This window comes from Squalius cephalus, assembly GCF_949319135.1.
Source record: "Squalius cephalus genome assembly, chromosome: 13".
Lineage (NCBI taxonomy): Eukaryota > Metazoa > Chordata > Actinopteri > Cypriniformes > Leuciscidae > Squalius > Squalius cephalus.
In genome coordinates this window covers 15,452,470-15,466,724 of record NC_137134.1, presented here as the reverse complement: position 1 = coordinate 15,466,724, position 14,255 = coordinate 15,452,470, and the positions used below count along the sequence as shown (strand labels likewise).

Below are 14,255 nucleotides of genomic sequence, written 5' to 3'. Positions count from 1 at the left end.
TTCACTGCTAACCTGCAGTCCAGATCTGTCTCTTATTGAAAATGTATGATCACCCAACATGAAAAGTAGAATCAGACAATGATGACCACATATTGAGCAGATTGGGCAAGAATTCCACTTGCGAAACTTCAACAATTATCCTCAATTCCCAAATGAAAAAAAAAAAAAAGGAATGGTGATGTGACAGTGGTAAACTGGAATAGTGTGTATCAGCCATCAAAATGTGTTTATACTTACAAAATAAAATGAAGTTGTTCAGTGAAAACATTGGAATCCTTTTCTTCGTACTTCTGTCAGTTAAATAAACTTGAAAGACAATTAACAAATCACAGATTCTTAATGTTATTGCACTTTACAAAATATCCCAACTTTTGGGGTCGTATGTATGTATGTGCGTGCGTATATATAAGTTTGTTCTTGCAGTTTAGTTAGAAGCACACATATCTCTGTGAGGTGAGACTTGTTGAAAAATGGTGTTGAATACTGGCAGAGCAACATTTCTGTCATTTTTTTTCCTCCGCAGTAAGTCATCAGTAGTTCAAGTTCCAGCTCGTTTGTTTTCAACCAGAACTTCTGGCTTTAGTGATGAGTCATACATTTTAACAATCCCATTGTCTTCCATGAAACTGTTAAATGTGAGAACAATTCTCTATGAGCCTAGTAATTTTGCAGTTTTATGTAATAGTTCATCAAACATAGCAAATAGTCACCATAAACCATGGAATTTGTGGAAAGTTCCTCTTATAATAGTATCGGAAGGAGATTCACAAATGCAGTCATTTCAATGCATAGCTCCACCCAGCTAACTACCTATATGATCTATGCAAAAAACTGATGCATGTTCCAGTAGTTCGTTTAGATATGCAGTCATGACATTTGGATTTGGAAGCATGTGGAAGAGGTATGGTCCCTGCTTTTATTTGTTGTTTATGTGCTTTTCATTCATGCTATAAAATCAACACTTTCATGAACACCATGCAGTAACTATAGTCCCAATAGACTAAACAATTATAAGTAAATATGAGGTTATAATTAGTGATATTTTGATACTTTATACTTCTGCTGATCTTTATATAATAGCTTTTATAGTTCATTGTTATACCTGAAAATGTTCTCAGTTATTAAAAATTATTTAATGTATTGTAAAAAAATCAGTATCTTATATACTATTATAGGATTATTAACATTTTGAATGAGATTTCAAATGTAAAATTCCCTTAAGTTAATTGTGTGCTTCTGTCATTTTTATTAGTTTATGTTTTTTGGGTTTAAAAAAGAAATCCATCTAATATTTTAGATTTTAGATTTATCTCAACTTTCCAATCACAAAAATGATTTTTAATAGTTTTAGTCATAGTTAACAATAACAAGTGGAAACAATGCCTGAGTATATACCAACTATACACTACTGACCAAAGTGCATGAAGATAAAGATGAACTATGTTTCCCAAAAATGCATATTTCGTTGTTTTAAAAAACATATGTTGTTATGTAGAATACTACGATTACATATTTCAGAAAACATTGTGAAAGAGGTTTCAGTGGAAGTCAGACAGGGAAAACCGGCACGGCCACTTTTGTACAGTTTACTCATGAGACAGATCAGCTTCATAACATATTTGACTGTCAAATACATACAGAAACTGCACAGACAAATGGTAATTTGTGTGTGTTTGATATTAATACCAATAGCAAACAATTTGATTTTTTTATTAGAATGGTGTTATTGTCACTGGCTGTGTGTGTCTGGCGCTAAAACTTACTCAGCGAAAACATTGCATGAAAAAATAAAATGCTACTCAATCTTTCGAAATAATTAGGACTGATTGTGGCAAAAACTAATCCAAGGGAGATTATTTATTATTTTAATGTTTCTCTTTCTCCTTCTTCAGATGCGGTTTGACTCCGGATAGAGCTTTAATGTTTCACATTAAAACAAGGTTAATTCTGATGTTCACAATTACATTATCATTGTCTACTATGGCTTATATCTATTTCTCTCTCAAGCAAGTTACGCACCATCACACAATGTTTAATGTTGTAAATCAGACTCAATCCTATACTGAGGGCTTGTCTGGCAAACATTCTTTCTGGAAAATCATCCAAACACCTACTGCACTGAACAAACCTACTTCATCCATTAGCACCAAACCCATTTCAGTGCATTATCATATAGCTCATCCAAGCAACTATCAGTTCATTCTGGATTACCCTGATAAATGTCATCAGAATCCGTTCCTGGTCTTGATGGTCCCTGTGGCGCCCCATCAGGTAGAAGCTCGTAACGCCATCCGGAGCACGTGGGGGAATGAGAGCACAGTCCAGGGAAAAGCAGTGATGACTCTGTTCTTGGTGGGTTTGACTGGAGGATCCGACTCTGAAAAAGCTCAACAGCAACTGGAGGAAGAGAGCCGACAACACAGAGACTTACTGCAGAGCAACTTTGTGGACTCGTACTTCAACCTGACCATAAAGACGATGGTGATCATGGACTGGTTGGCCACTCGTTGCCCTCAAGCCAATTTCAGTATGAAGGTCGATTCTGACATGTACTTAAATCTGGAAAACTTGATGACTCTCCTATTGGCACCCAACACACCCAGACAGAACTACATCACTGGTTTTTTGATGTGGAACCAGCATGTCATCAGAAACAAAGCATCAAAATATTACGTCTCAGAGGAGCTGTACCCCGAACCGAAATACCCCACATATGTGCTGGGAGTAGGATATGTTTTCTCCAATGACCTTCCCAAAAAAATAGTTGAGGCTTCCAAGGACGTGAAGCACTTTAACATAGAGGACGCATATGTGGGCACTTGTCTGAAACGGTTGGGCATTAAACCCTCACGCGCACCAGATCCTTCTCAGTTTCGGACCTTTATGAAGGATTCTAAAAGTCACAACCTTTCCAAGGTCATTACAACAATCGCTAGGTCACCGAAGCAGATAATCGAGTTCTGGCAAAGTGTTGCAAAAAATATCCCACTGACATTTTTGTCTTGATACCCCCTTAAATTATATATTTTTTTTACAAATTATAAACATGATCAATTTAAAGTGGTAATTTCAAGTCATTATGTGTTGCAATTTCAATTTATTTTTGTATAAATTTACACAAAAGGGGCCGTATTCACAAAACATTTTATCTTACTAATCCGAAATTTTCATGTGCGTTTTTTCGTATTTGTCATCATAAAAATTCGTCACACACAGAAACCTTGCACACTGAGTCCGATGCCTATTAATTAAACAAATCACAAAACAATACAAAATGGAGCCGGGAGTGAGGATGATTTTGATGTCCTCTCTTCATAAAAAGAGGGGGAAAAAAAGAGGAAATATTTGATCCATCCCGAGCGATTCAAAGTTTACTTCACAATGTCAGTGCTTGTGTCAGTGCAATGTCAGTGCTTTGATGCTTTGCTAGCGATACTGGAGCCACACATTAAAAAGACCACCAATTTCTGTGAACGAATTGATCTGATCAGTTCTGGATTTTGCCGTTCGCTTGTACATGGCTCTGAACTGACCTCTCAAAATGCTTACTATACGATGTGAATCTGTAGCATGCATTTTGAGAGGTGTTTTGACAATTCAGAGCCACTGAATGATGAATACAAAAAAAACACCACCCAGACTCCTCACGCTAGGCTGGTTCCTATTCCCAGCCGGGAATACTTTGGGTTTAGGCTAAATTTCAAGCTTGGAGCCCTCAATCCCCTCGAACGGCATGCTAAATACCCTTATTTTACTCGTTAAGGGGAGAGTAGGGGCAAAAGTACCATTTTTTCAGAAAAACATCATTTGAAAAGATGATTTTTTTAGACAGAGATATATTTTTGCTGTGGTCTGTCACTCACAAGTGTGGTCTATCAATACCCAACCCCAGGTCTTTACCAATTAGGCTACTTTCACCCCCGTTCTCCCTCAATCATTTGTAAGTGTGAACTTGTGAAAACAACTGCCACAGGTAATCGGGCATTATTTATTTATTAAAGATTTATTTTTGGCATTTTTGCCTTTTTATTATGATAATTAAAGGTCTTTGATTGCAGTGAGTAGACAGAAAGCGAAGTGAAGTGGGAGAGAAAAAGCGGGGACGGGATCGAGCTGACCCGAGCTGCCCGCAAGCCTATCGGTGCAAATGATGGGAAATTATTTTTAACTTGACTGCAATGTTTTATTCTCCATTATTGCATGTTACCTGTACATAAATTAACCTTTATGTTATGTCATTGCAGATTAAAATCTATAAATCAAAATATTCATTGCATTTATGTAGAAAAGGCTTAGCACCCAAGGCTCTATCGCCACTAGTGGAAAACGAAACCATAGCCATGCCAGCTGGCTCGGATCGGCACTAAATTAAATGGTTAAGCGAAGAGAACGAGAAGTATGTGTAACGACTGAGACAAGTCAGACACAAGTATTTGTTATAGGTTAACAAATGATATTTAGAACTCACTCTGGGATCTGTGGCCCCATCCCCCCAAACAGGGCAAGAAGGTCTTAGTTACCATGACCACGATCAGATAAGTTGGTTTTATGACTCTTAGCAATGTGAACAGGCCCCTGCTCACAAGAAATACAGACATCAGAACAGACTTTCCTGCATTCATTTATCGATGAACTGATTAACATGAAATTAACATGCATTCCAGAACATTTTGTGATTGATTTACTGTCTTGTGTTGTGTCTTTTAATACTATTATCTGTTGATACTATTATCTCTTTGATACTATGTATTTTATTATAGAACCAACGGTCAACGTAACCTCACGTATACCATGTTTGGTCTCTATAAATTGGTACTTTGAAGATCGAAATGATTGTGTACATGATATGCCGATAGCTGTGCAACATATTAGTATTACAAGAATCTTTCTTAGTTTCGTCATCAGAAATCAATCCAGCTATGCAAATGAGCACGCTTAGAACAAAGATTCATAAATCAACCACAGAGTAATCTCCTGCTTGGAAATTCCACCCTTCTCATTGGTCAAGCAAACCCGGAGAGGTGGGGCAAATCCACAGTGACCCCCTCTCTCTTCTCTTCTGGCCTCTACTGCTGCTTCTTCAAGTTGATACTGTGTTGATACAAGGACAACCTCAGGAGTTCAATGTCTTCATTCAATGCGGACGAAGTCCATCGCAACTCCCACCATTTGCTCTGCGTGTCCTGCCGGCCCAGAGCCTGCAAGCCACAATCTGCACTCCAGCCATGAGAACAGCGTCGAAATAACCATGCAAGTTCATCATATCTTCTCCATCCAGCAGAGAAGAAAACGATTGCAGCTTGTACAGTGACATTTGATACTCACGGACCCATCAACAAACTCAATTTTCAACCACTTCAAGAATTGTGTCCACTGCACAGACCATGCAAGTATCAATTTAATGAAGTGCTCTGAAAATGATAAGCTGATGGTTCTTTTCATAGTTAAATAGATCTTTTCCATAGTTCCATTTCCTGCTTCCGGTTCCATATCACTCACCATTTTACCTATGCATGTATGTATGTATGTATGTATGTATGAATGCATGTATGTTTGTTTAGTTTAGTTATGTTTATGATTTAGTTAATAAAACTTGTGAACAATCTGTATTTGGTTCTGATTCTCTGATTGCAACAAAGTCCATTTTACGATCTTGATCTTGTTACATGCTCTAAGCGCTGTACATGCTAAGAAATAATAATTTTTTGGTGGCCATGAAAGATACGCTTTTCTTAGAATAAATGAATAATCAAAAGAGTTCGTTGGAACTGATTAATTGATTGTAATATTAATTTAGCTACCTCAAGTTAATCCAATTAACTGACCCAAATATTAATAATTAATCATAACTGATAATATTAATATTTCCCCTTTGAGCTAACTTGTTACATATGAAAGACACCGGTGACGCAAGAGTTGCACTTGTCTTTGATTGCAAAGGTAAAATGCCGTCAACAAAATCATTTTTGCCAAATGCATGACAGAAATGTGTGCACTTAATTATGTTCTTATACTTTTTTTAAAATAGTATTTTTATTCATGGTAATATGTGGATGTGGATTAGATTAATACCAATAGGCCTACTATTTTTTGAAAAAGCACTAACTGTTGAGAATGTTCTCTAGGCTTGTAATCAAAAATAGCCTAGGACATTTGTTTGTTGCAAAGTATCAGACAACGCAATTGAGATGTTTACATTTGCTTGTTGGGGTAGGCTTATATTGCTATAACTGACAACAAAGTTTCCTATTTGTATTAGCATAATTTCACAAGTTTTATAGTTAATAAAATCTTTAAAAACAAATTACATTATTGAATTCCCCTAATAAAAAGTCAGTTGAGTAAGACGGTGTAAAAGGTGTGAGTGTGGATTAGTAATTTGGCACCTTGGTATGAAGGAGAAAAATGTTGGCCCTCATCACTATCGAAGTTGCCCATCCCTGGTGTACAGTGTCTTCGGGCGGATTGCTGAGGCAATAGCCATTTTTGGGATTGTTTGTGATTTGGTTTTAGTCAAGTGAAGTCAAGTCATCTTCATTTATATAACGCTTTTAACAATGTAGATTGTTCCAAAGTGGCTTTACATTGATAATAGGAAATTAAAGTAACAGAGATTGTTTTGGCTTTACAGCAGCTCAAGAATAAAGTTATTGTCCAGCTAAAGTTAGTTTTGATTGATTCACTTCACTCGCAACGATCATTAGTTATTAACTTATGGGCCGGTAACACAACACCGTTGTAACAGAAAACTCTTAAGTTCTTTCTGCGCAAACTTAAAAAACGCAAACCCGTGAGAACGCTGATGGCGTGCACATGTGTATTACGAGTTCAGTCTATGCGCACTTGAATATATGTGCGCAGGCGTGAATATATGCGCGCAGGTAGTCCTTCCCTACAAACCAACCCTCAACAAACTACTTGTCTGGCCTTAAAATGTATAATACAGAACTTCTATCGCTTCCGCGTAGCCATGTGAACCGGAATCATCCCGACAACGCTTTATCTATACAGAGGTAAAGAGAAGGGAAGGAGGCCTTCACATGGGAGAGACTAGTTGACACTTCAGGACTGTGTTGTCGTCGCGTCCAGGCACTGGTCCTTCATCAGATCTGGATATGCCCTGGATCCGGCGGACTGCGGTAAACCTCGGGATAAACAGAAAGACTAATATTAGCGTAGACACCATTCTTCTTATGATGTAACAAGTTCATCAGGATTTATGGGAAGTGTTCCTGGTTCCGGCTGACCTAAACTATGCAGCCTAATATTGAATTATAGAAGTTTATAATGTGTTATGTGTATGTTAGGTCAAAGAGATGTGTCTTTAATCTAGCTTTAAACTGACAGAGTGTGTCTGCTTCCCGGACAATGGTAGGAAGACTGTTCCAAAGTTTTGGTGCTAAATAGGAAAAGGATCTACCGCCAGCAGTCGATTTTGATATTCTAGGTATTATCAACTGGCCGGAATTTTGAGATCGCAATAGACGTGAAGGACTATAATGCGTTAAGAGCTCGCTCAAGTACTACGGAGCTAAACCATTTAGTGCTTTGTAAGTAGTCAGCAATATTTTAAAATTTATACGATGTTTAATAGGGAGCCAATGCAGTGTTGACAGAATGGGGATAATATGGTCATACTTCCTGGTTCTGGTAAGAACTCGAGCTGCTGTGTTTTGAACTAGCTGTAGTTTGTTTATTAAGCGTGCAGGGCAACTACCCATAATAGCATTACAATAATCTAGCCTTGATGTTATGAACGCATGAACTAATTGTTTGTCAATGAGAGCATATGACGTATTTTAGATATATTATAAATGCGGTTTTACAGATACTAGACACGTGACTTTCAAATGAAAGATTGGTATCAAAGAGCACACACAGGTTCCTAACCGACGACGAAGACTTGACAGAGCAGCCATCAAGTGTTAGACAGTAGGTTATTGCGTGAGGAAGTTTTTTGTCCAATAATAGAATCTCTGTTTTTTCCGAATTAAGAAATGACTAGTCATCCAATTTTTTTATATCAGCTATGCTTTCTGTTAATTTTGTGAATTGGTAGGTCTTCTTGACTACCCATATGTGTTTTACAGCATCAGTAGAACCTTCTGTGTTTTAATGTGAAAAAGTGCTTTCTCTACTTAGTTGAATACAATTTTTGCTTTTCTGAATATACTGAAATTGAAAGTATAATAGTATAATTACAGATTGACAATTTAAAATGTCATCTATTCTCAGAGAAGAGGGGTGTTTTTTTTGTGCAGTTTAAGGAATATGGGAATAAACACAATGTTGTTTTGAACAATTTTGTATTTTTTTAAGAATTGTATAGCCTACAATTTTTGTGACTTTCAAAGAAATTTATAAAATGAGATCACATCAAATCAGTCTCAAGTGAATTATAAGTACTCATGTATGATAAGTTGTGGTTACTACAAGGCAGTGGGTTCCATCACTTTAAGTAAGTAGACAGAACGCAGGAAAAACTTGTTAGTTTTAAGTTCAGAAGACTGACATTTTTAAATAATTGTAACTTATTTAGATTAAGCTTGGAATTGTCAAGTTCACATAAGATCACATAGTTCATTGTTATACCTGAAAATGTTCACAGTTATTAAAAACTCTTTAATGTATTTAAAAAAAATCTGTATCTTATATACTATTATAGTATTTATTAACATTTTGAACGAGATTTAAAATGTAAAATTCTCTTAAGTTAATTGTGTGCTTCTGTCATTTTTATTAGTTTCTGTTTTTTGGGGTTTAAAAAATAAATCCATCTAATATTTTATATTTTAGCTTTTAGCTTTATTTCCACTTTTCAATCACAAAAATGATTTTTAATAGTTTTAGTCATAGTTAACAATAACAAGTGGAAAACATAGCTGCAAGCAGCAATTATCGGGACCACAAGACATGACGACAAGACATGCCAACATGGCTGGGAGTGTCAGACCAACTGCAGCAAGGAGCAATTAAAGACATTTAAAGATGAATTCAGACAAAATGGCTGAAAAATCATATGCATTAACTAAAAATATGATTTAATGGATTATCACTTTCGACCAATAGGTGGCGTAGTTACAAAATTGATGTGATGTGGTCAGAATTAGGTGACAATGACAAACCTTAAGACCAGTGGCATTACAATAGGCAGATTTATTCAAAAGTTATTAGCATTTTTGGAAATTTTGTTATAACTTTTTTACCACAAGGGGACGCTGCCCTGAAACTTTTTGAGTACCTTCAAGGCATGGTGCTGATGACTCATACAGAGTTTCGTAATGATACGCTAATGCGTATAGCATTTTATATCACAGTACTGTATTGAAGTCAATGGGAATTTCATGTTTTGTTCTATTATAGCGCCACCAAGAGGCTCAATCCCACCATTTTTTTATGTGTCCTGAGCCCATTTTTTTTTTTTTTGAGTGAGCCCATACATCTGTGTGTCAATTTTGGTGAAAATATCTCAATTTGCTTCGGAGTTGTAGACATTTATATGAAAAAACACGTAAAAAATGAGTGACACCTGACTTTGATTGGATTTTACTACGCATTTGGGTATTATCGTTTAGCCAACGACCTATGTTTCCAAACTTCTGACGGTGGTTTCGTCTCGATTGGTCTAACGGTTTTGAAGATATTGGCAAATGTTTTTAAAGCGCTAAACACAAAGCGTTGTGGAGATACAGCCTTATGTCTGTTTTCGCAAGCGCAACGTAAAATTTGTTTGTGAGGTTATCGAAATCAGTTTGACGAATCAACTTGAATTCCATAACTTTTTGTCGGCATGGTCTGGAGATGATCTGGTTAAATATTCGTGAAAATCGGAGCAACGGCCTAGGAGGAGTTAGAAAAAGTAGTTTTTTTTTCCGGAAAATTCAAAATGGCGGACAAATTTTCATGACGGAAAATGACGTCATAGGGTGCAATCGAATCGGCTTGAGCTAAGGAATTTTGTTTCTAGCCCTTATGGTTCAAAAGTTATTAGCATAAACATGAGTGGAACTTTGGACAGTTGGTGGCACTAGAGGGATTGAGTTGGAGACTCCAAATTTGCTATGGGCTGCCATAGACTCCCAGAGCGGAAGAAGAAGAAGAAATGGAAGAATAATAATAAGAACGGGAACAAATACAATAGGTGCCTCCGCACCTTTGGTGCTTGGCCCCTAACAATGCCTGAGTATATACCAACTATACACTACTGACCAAAATGCATGAAGGTAAAGATGAACTATGTTTCCCAAAAATGCATATTTCGTTGTTTTAAAAAAACATATGTTGTTATGTAGAATACTACGATTACATATTTCAGCAAACATTGTGAAAGAGGTTTCAGTGGAAGTCAGACAGGGAAAACCTGTTCATCATCAATATACATATTTTAAAAAAGTGGCGTTGATATAAGCATGGCTGCAGGGCCGTTTGAAGGAATTTGGGGGCCCCAAGCAAAATGTACATGGAGGCCCCCCCAAACAAATTATCCCGTTAAAAAAAACATATTACAGTATGTAACCATATTCCGTCCGTTCGAAAAAAAAGTTGCACTTACTGTTCGTTACAAGCAGCATTTTCCGTCAGGCAGGTAACGTTAGCTAACATAAACATATTTTTGCTAGCCTACCTGCTGCAAAATTACACCATTTGTACAAGACAAGTAGAGCTATTTTATCCAGTGTAATTTATCACTTACCACTATCTTGTTTTACTTGCATAATTCCGCTTCATGATGACTGCCGAGGAGGTTTTGTATTTTGCCGGCAGCAGAGATCACGTGGTTGGCTGGCTGCTGTCAGGGACTACTGAGGGGGGCCCCCTTGAGGGGGATCCCGATAACAGTGTCATTGCACTTTACTGCATTGACTATCAATGGGGCGCTCACACAGTTTGTCGTTGCATTTTATTCTTAACCAGTTGTTGTCTTGGGGCCCCAGGCCAGCTCGGGGCCCCAAGCAATTGCTTGGTTTGCTTGCCTTGTCGCGACGGGCCTGCATGGCTGTATTCCCTAGTTGCTTGAAACATTGTTGTTAGTCATAATTACTTGGATCCGCATCGCAAGTCAATCAGCGATTGTAATTCAGTTTCCAATTCTAGACATGCCCCTGTGTCTGTGTATGCTGTCTCTTCAGCTTCATAACATATTTGACTGTCAAATACATACAAAAACTGCACAGACAATTGGTAATTAGTGTGTGTTTGATATTAATACCAATAGCAAACAATTTGATCTTTTATTAGAATGGTGTTATTGTCACTGGCTGTGTGTAGCATAACACAGGGGAAGAGCGTGCTTAGAATACCGTTTTGGGTTTCGTAGCTGTATATATAGAGAGGGGGTGGGCTCCTTATCATGAGCTGTGATTGTAACTGTAAGCTGAGGTGTAATTGGTGCTTCCAAAGTCTATCACGCCTGGGGATGTATAGCGAGATACATCGCACTGTTCGCATAGATAACTTATGTTTTAGATGTATGATTTTGATACAAAATTTTGATTTAATTGTTTTATAGATTCAAGTGTTTTTATGGCTCTGTATTCCCCTATTGAATAAAAAATGTTTCCGCCTAAATTCTATCTGTTCATCATCAATATATATATTTTAAAAAAGTGGCGTTGATATAAGCATGGCTGTATTCCCTAGTTGCTTGAAACATTGTTGTTAGTCATAATTACTTGGATCCGCATCGCAAGTCAATCAGCAACTGTAATCAGCAGACGTGTCTGTGTATGCTGTCTCTTCATATTCTACACAGATTTATGCCATGTAGAGATCCACTTCCTGTAGAGTTTAGGTGTAAGAGGTTATTCATAGCAACAACTTGTAAAGGTGCAATTTTCCTTAGAGCTTCGACTTGTACCATGTGATCGCTGTACCACCTGACCATTTTTTCATTGATAGTGTTGCCATAGAAACACTCAATCTTCTAATTATGTCATCTGGCGTGACTGCAGTGCTCCACTCCTCCAAACCTAATCAAACACACCTGAACAAGCTAATCAATGTCTTCAAGATTAGGCTACTAGAAAGCTACACGCAGGTGAGATTCATCAGGGTTGGAGTTACCCAGACTTCCTTGGATCTATAAATCTTTGGACAGCAATTTATGCAGCACATGTTTTTGGTGTAGTTTTGTGTGCCTCACTGTTTCTACTGACTGACTAATTCAGTGTGTTTTCCAGTAGAGTTGATTGTGAGATCACAGGTCAAGAGGATGACAGCTCGAGTGTACGGCTCGTTGAGTGTTGTTTTATTGTGTCTGTCTGCATGTTTGAGCACAAACCATGCAGGAGTCATAGGTGAGAAGATCTTTTAGCTTAATTACACTGCCCGAAGAAATGCATAAATGCCTTACAAAATATGATGTTCAGTACAATTAGTTGTAATTGTAAACTTATGAACAACATATTGATGGATGTCGTCTTTCTGCATTACTTGTATAACACACCTCAACAGTAGTGGGGTATTTCTACTTGATTTGAAGCAGATAAATGTATGAATATTTTCAAGTTTGAGATGCACACTGTGAAACCCCTGACTTTTTAAATACTGAAACTATTACAACAACACTCCTGTGGTGTCTGGTAAAGCTGATGGTCGTGCCGTGGAGGATGTACTTGTGATTGAGACTGCTCTGGAGGACAATGTTAATTAAACTGAACTAAATGTGAAACTATAAAGTAGAATGACTGAACTAGTATTTTCTTGTAAAACCTACTCTGGTCTTGGACCACTTTTCATTTGTCATGTGTCTGTATCACAGCAAAGCCAGGACAGTGTCCAAGCACAAAATCTGGAGGAGGAAATTGTGCAGAGTTGTGTTCCTATGATAGTGACTGTCCGAAACATGAGAAATGCTGCAGCAATGGATGTGGACGTCAGTGTATGGCTCCATTTACAGGTATTTATGTTCTATTCGTGTTTGAGTCAGCCGCCTTGTTGTTTCAGTTGGATGCATTTTATCATTCACCGTGTATTGAGTATTGAGCCGATAGCACAGTTTCAAGCACGTGATTGCTTTACAAATTTAATAGATGATGAATAATACTTAAAATACAATTCTTTCTGTAAGTACAACTTGCTGTTCATGCTTTGTTTTGTACTGTACATCTAAGACTGAATGTTGCAAAACGGACTGACTAAAGCTGACTATCTGAATCCATGCAGTGACGCCTGCAGCTGAACCAGCAAAGCCTGCAGTTTGTGCTGAAAACTGCCAACAAACTCACCCTGATGCCCCATGTTCTGGCCCTAAGGGGGGTCCTCCAGAGTCTGTATTGATGCCTGTGGCCGAACCAGTGAAGCCTGGGGCCGAACCAGCAAAGCCTCCAGTGAAGCCTGCAGTATGTGCTGAAAACTGCCAACAAACTCACCCTGATGCCCCATGTTCTGGCCCTAAGGGGGGTCCTCCAGAGCCTGTAGTGAAGCCTGCGTCTGAACCAGAAAAGCCTGCAGTATGTTCTGAAAGCTGCCAAAAAACTCACCCTGATGCCCCATGTTCTGGCCCTAAGGGGGGTCCTCCAGAGCCTGTAGTGAAGCCTGCGGCCGAACCAGAAGAGCCTGCAGTATGTGCTGAAAGCTGCCAAAAAACTCACCCTGATGCCCCATGTTCTGGTCCTAAGGAGGGTCCTCCAGAGCCTCCAGTGAAGCCTGCAGCCGAACCAGCAAAGCCTGCAGTATGTGCTGAAAACTGCCAAAAAACTCACCCTGATGGCCAATGTCCAGGCTCTAAGGGGGTGTCCTCCTGGCCATAAAGAATGTGGCCATGCATGCAGTTAACAGTGTTGATTTTACCGTTGATGTATGGGATGTTTTTCCTGTTTAACAAATAAATCACATACTTTAAGTCTCTTTATTTTATCATTTTATTCATTTGCCTGAAGAGTTTCATTTTATATTGCAGCAGCTGTTGCCCAAAGTGGTTCACAATAACTAAACACAAATAACAGTACGGGGAAAAAAAAACCTAGACAAGGTAATGCTCAAACACCCATCATGAAGATGCCCAGGAAGTCTTAAAAGATGTGCTTTTAACATTTTAGTACATTTTTCACGTATCTGTACTTAATTAGAATCAATAGTGCATACTTTTGACTTTTACTTTGTTACTTTTTGCAGCAATTATTATACTTTCTACTCCACTACATTTCTACAACGTTTCTTTACATTTTCTGATCATTTTTCCACCCTGCCAAAACACAACGCATTCTCATCCTAGGGCATCATATACTGACGCTTTTGACATTTCGTCAACATCC

The 14,255-nt window shown here is 38.0% G+C and overlaps 1 protein-coding gene across 1 annotated transcript; it reads left to right on the top strand.

Moving 5' to 3' along the window:
• Window positions 1-869: 869 nt before the first annotated feature.
• LOC307170271 (beta-1,3-galactosyltransferase 5-like) lies at window positions 870-5,600 on the top strand (the record flags this gene model as incomplete). Its single annotated transcript, XM_079891356.1, has 2 exons — window positions 870-901; window positions 1,893-5,600. 2 exons carry the CDS (start codon window positions 870-872, stop codon window positions 3,004-3,006), a joined length of 1,146 nt encoding a protein of 381 aa, XP_079747482.1. The 3' UTR covers window positions 3,007-5,600.
• Between the last annotated feature and the right edge of the window lie 8,655 nt (window positions 5,601-14,255).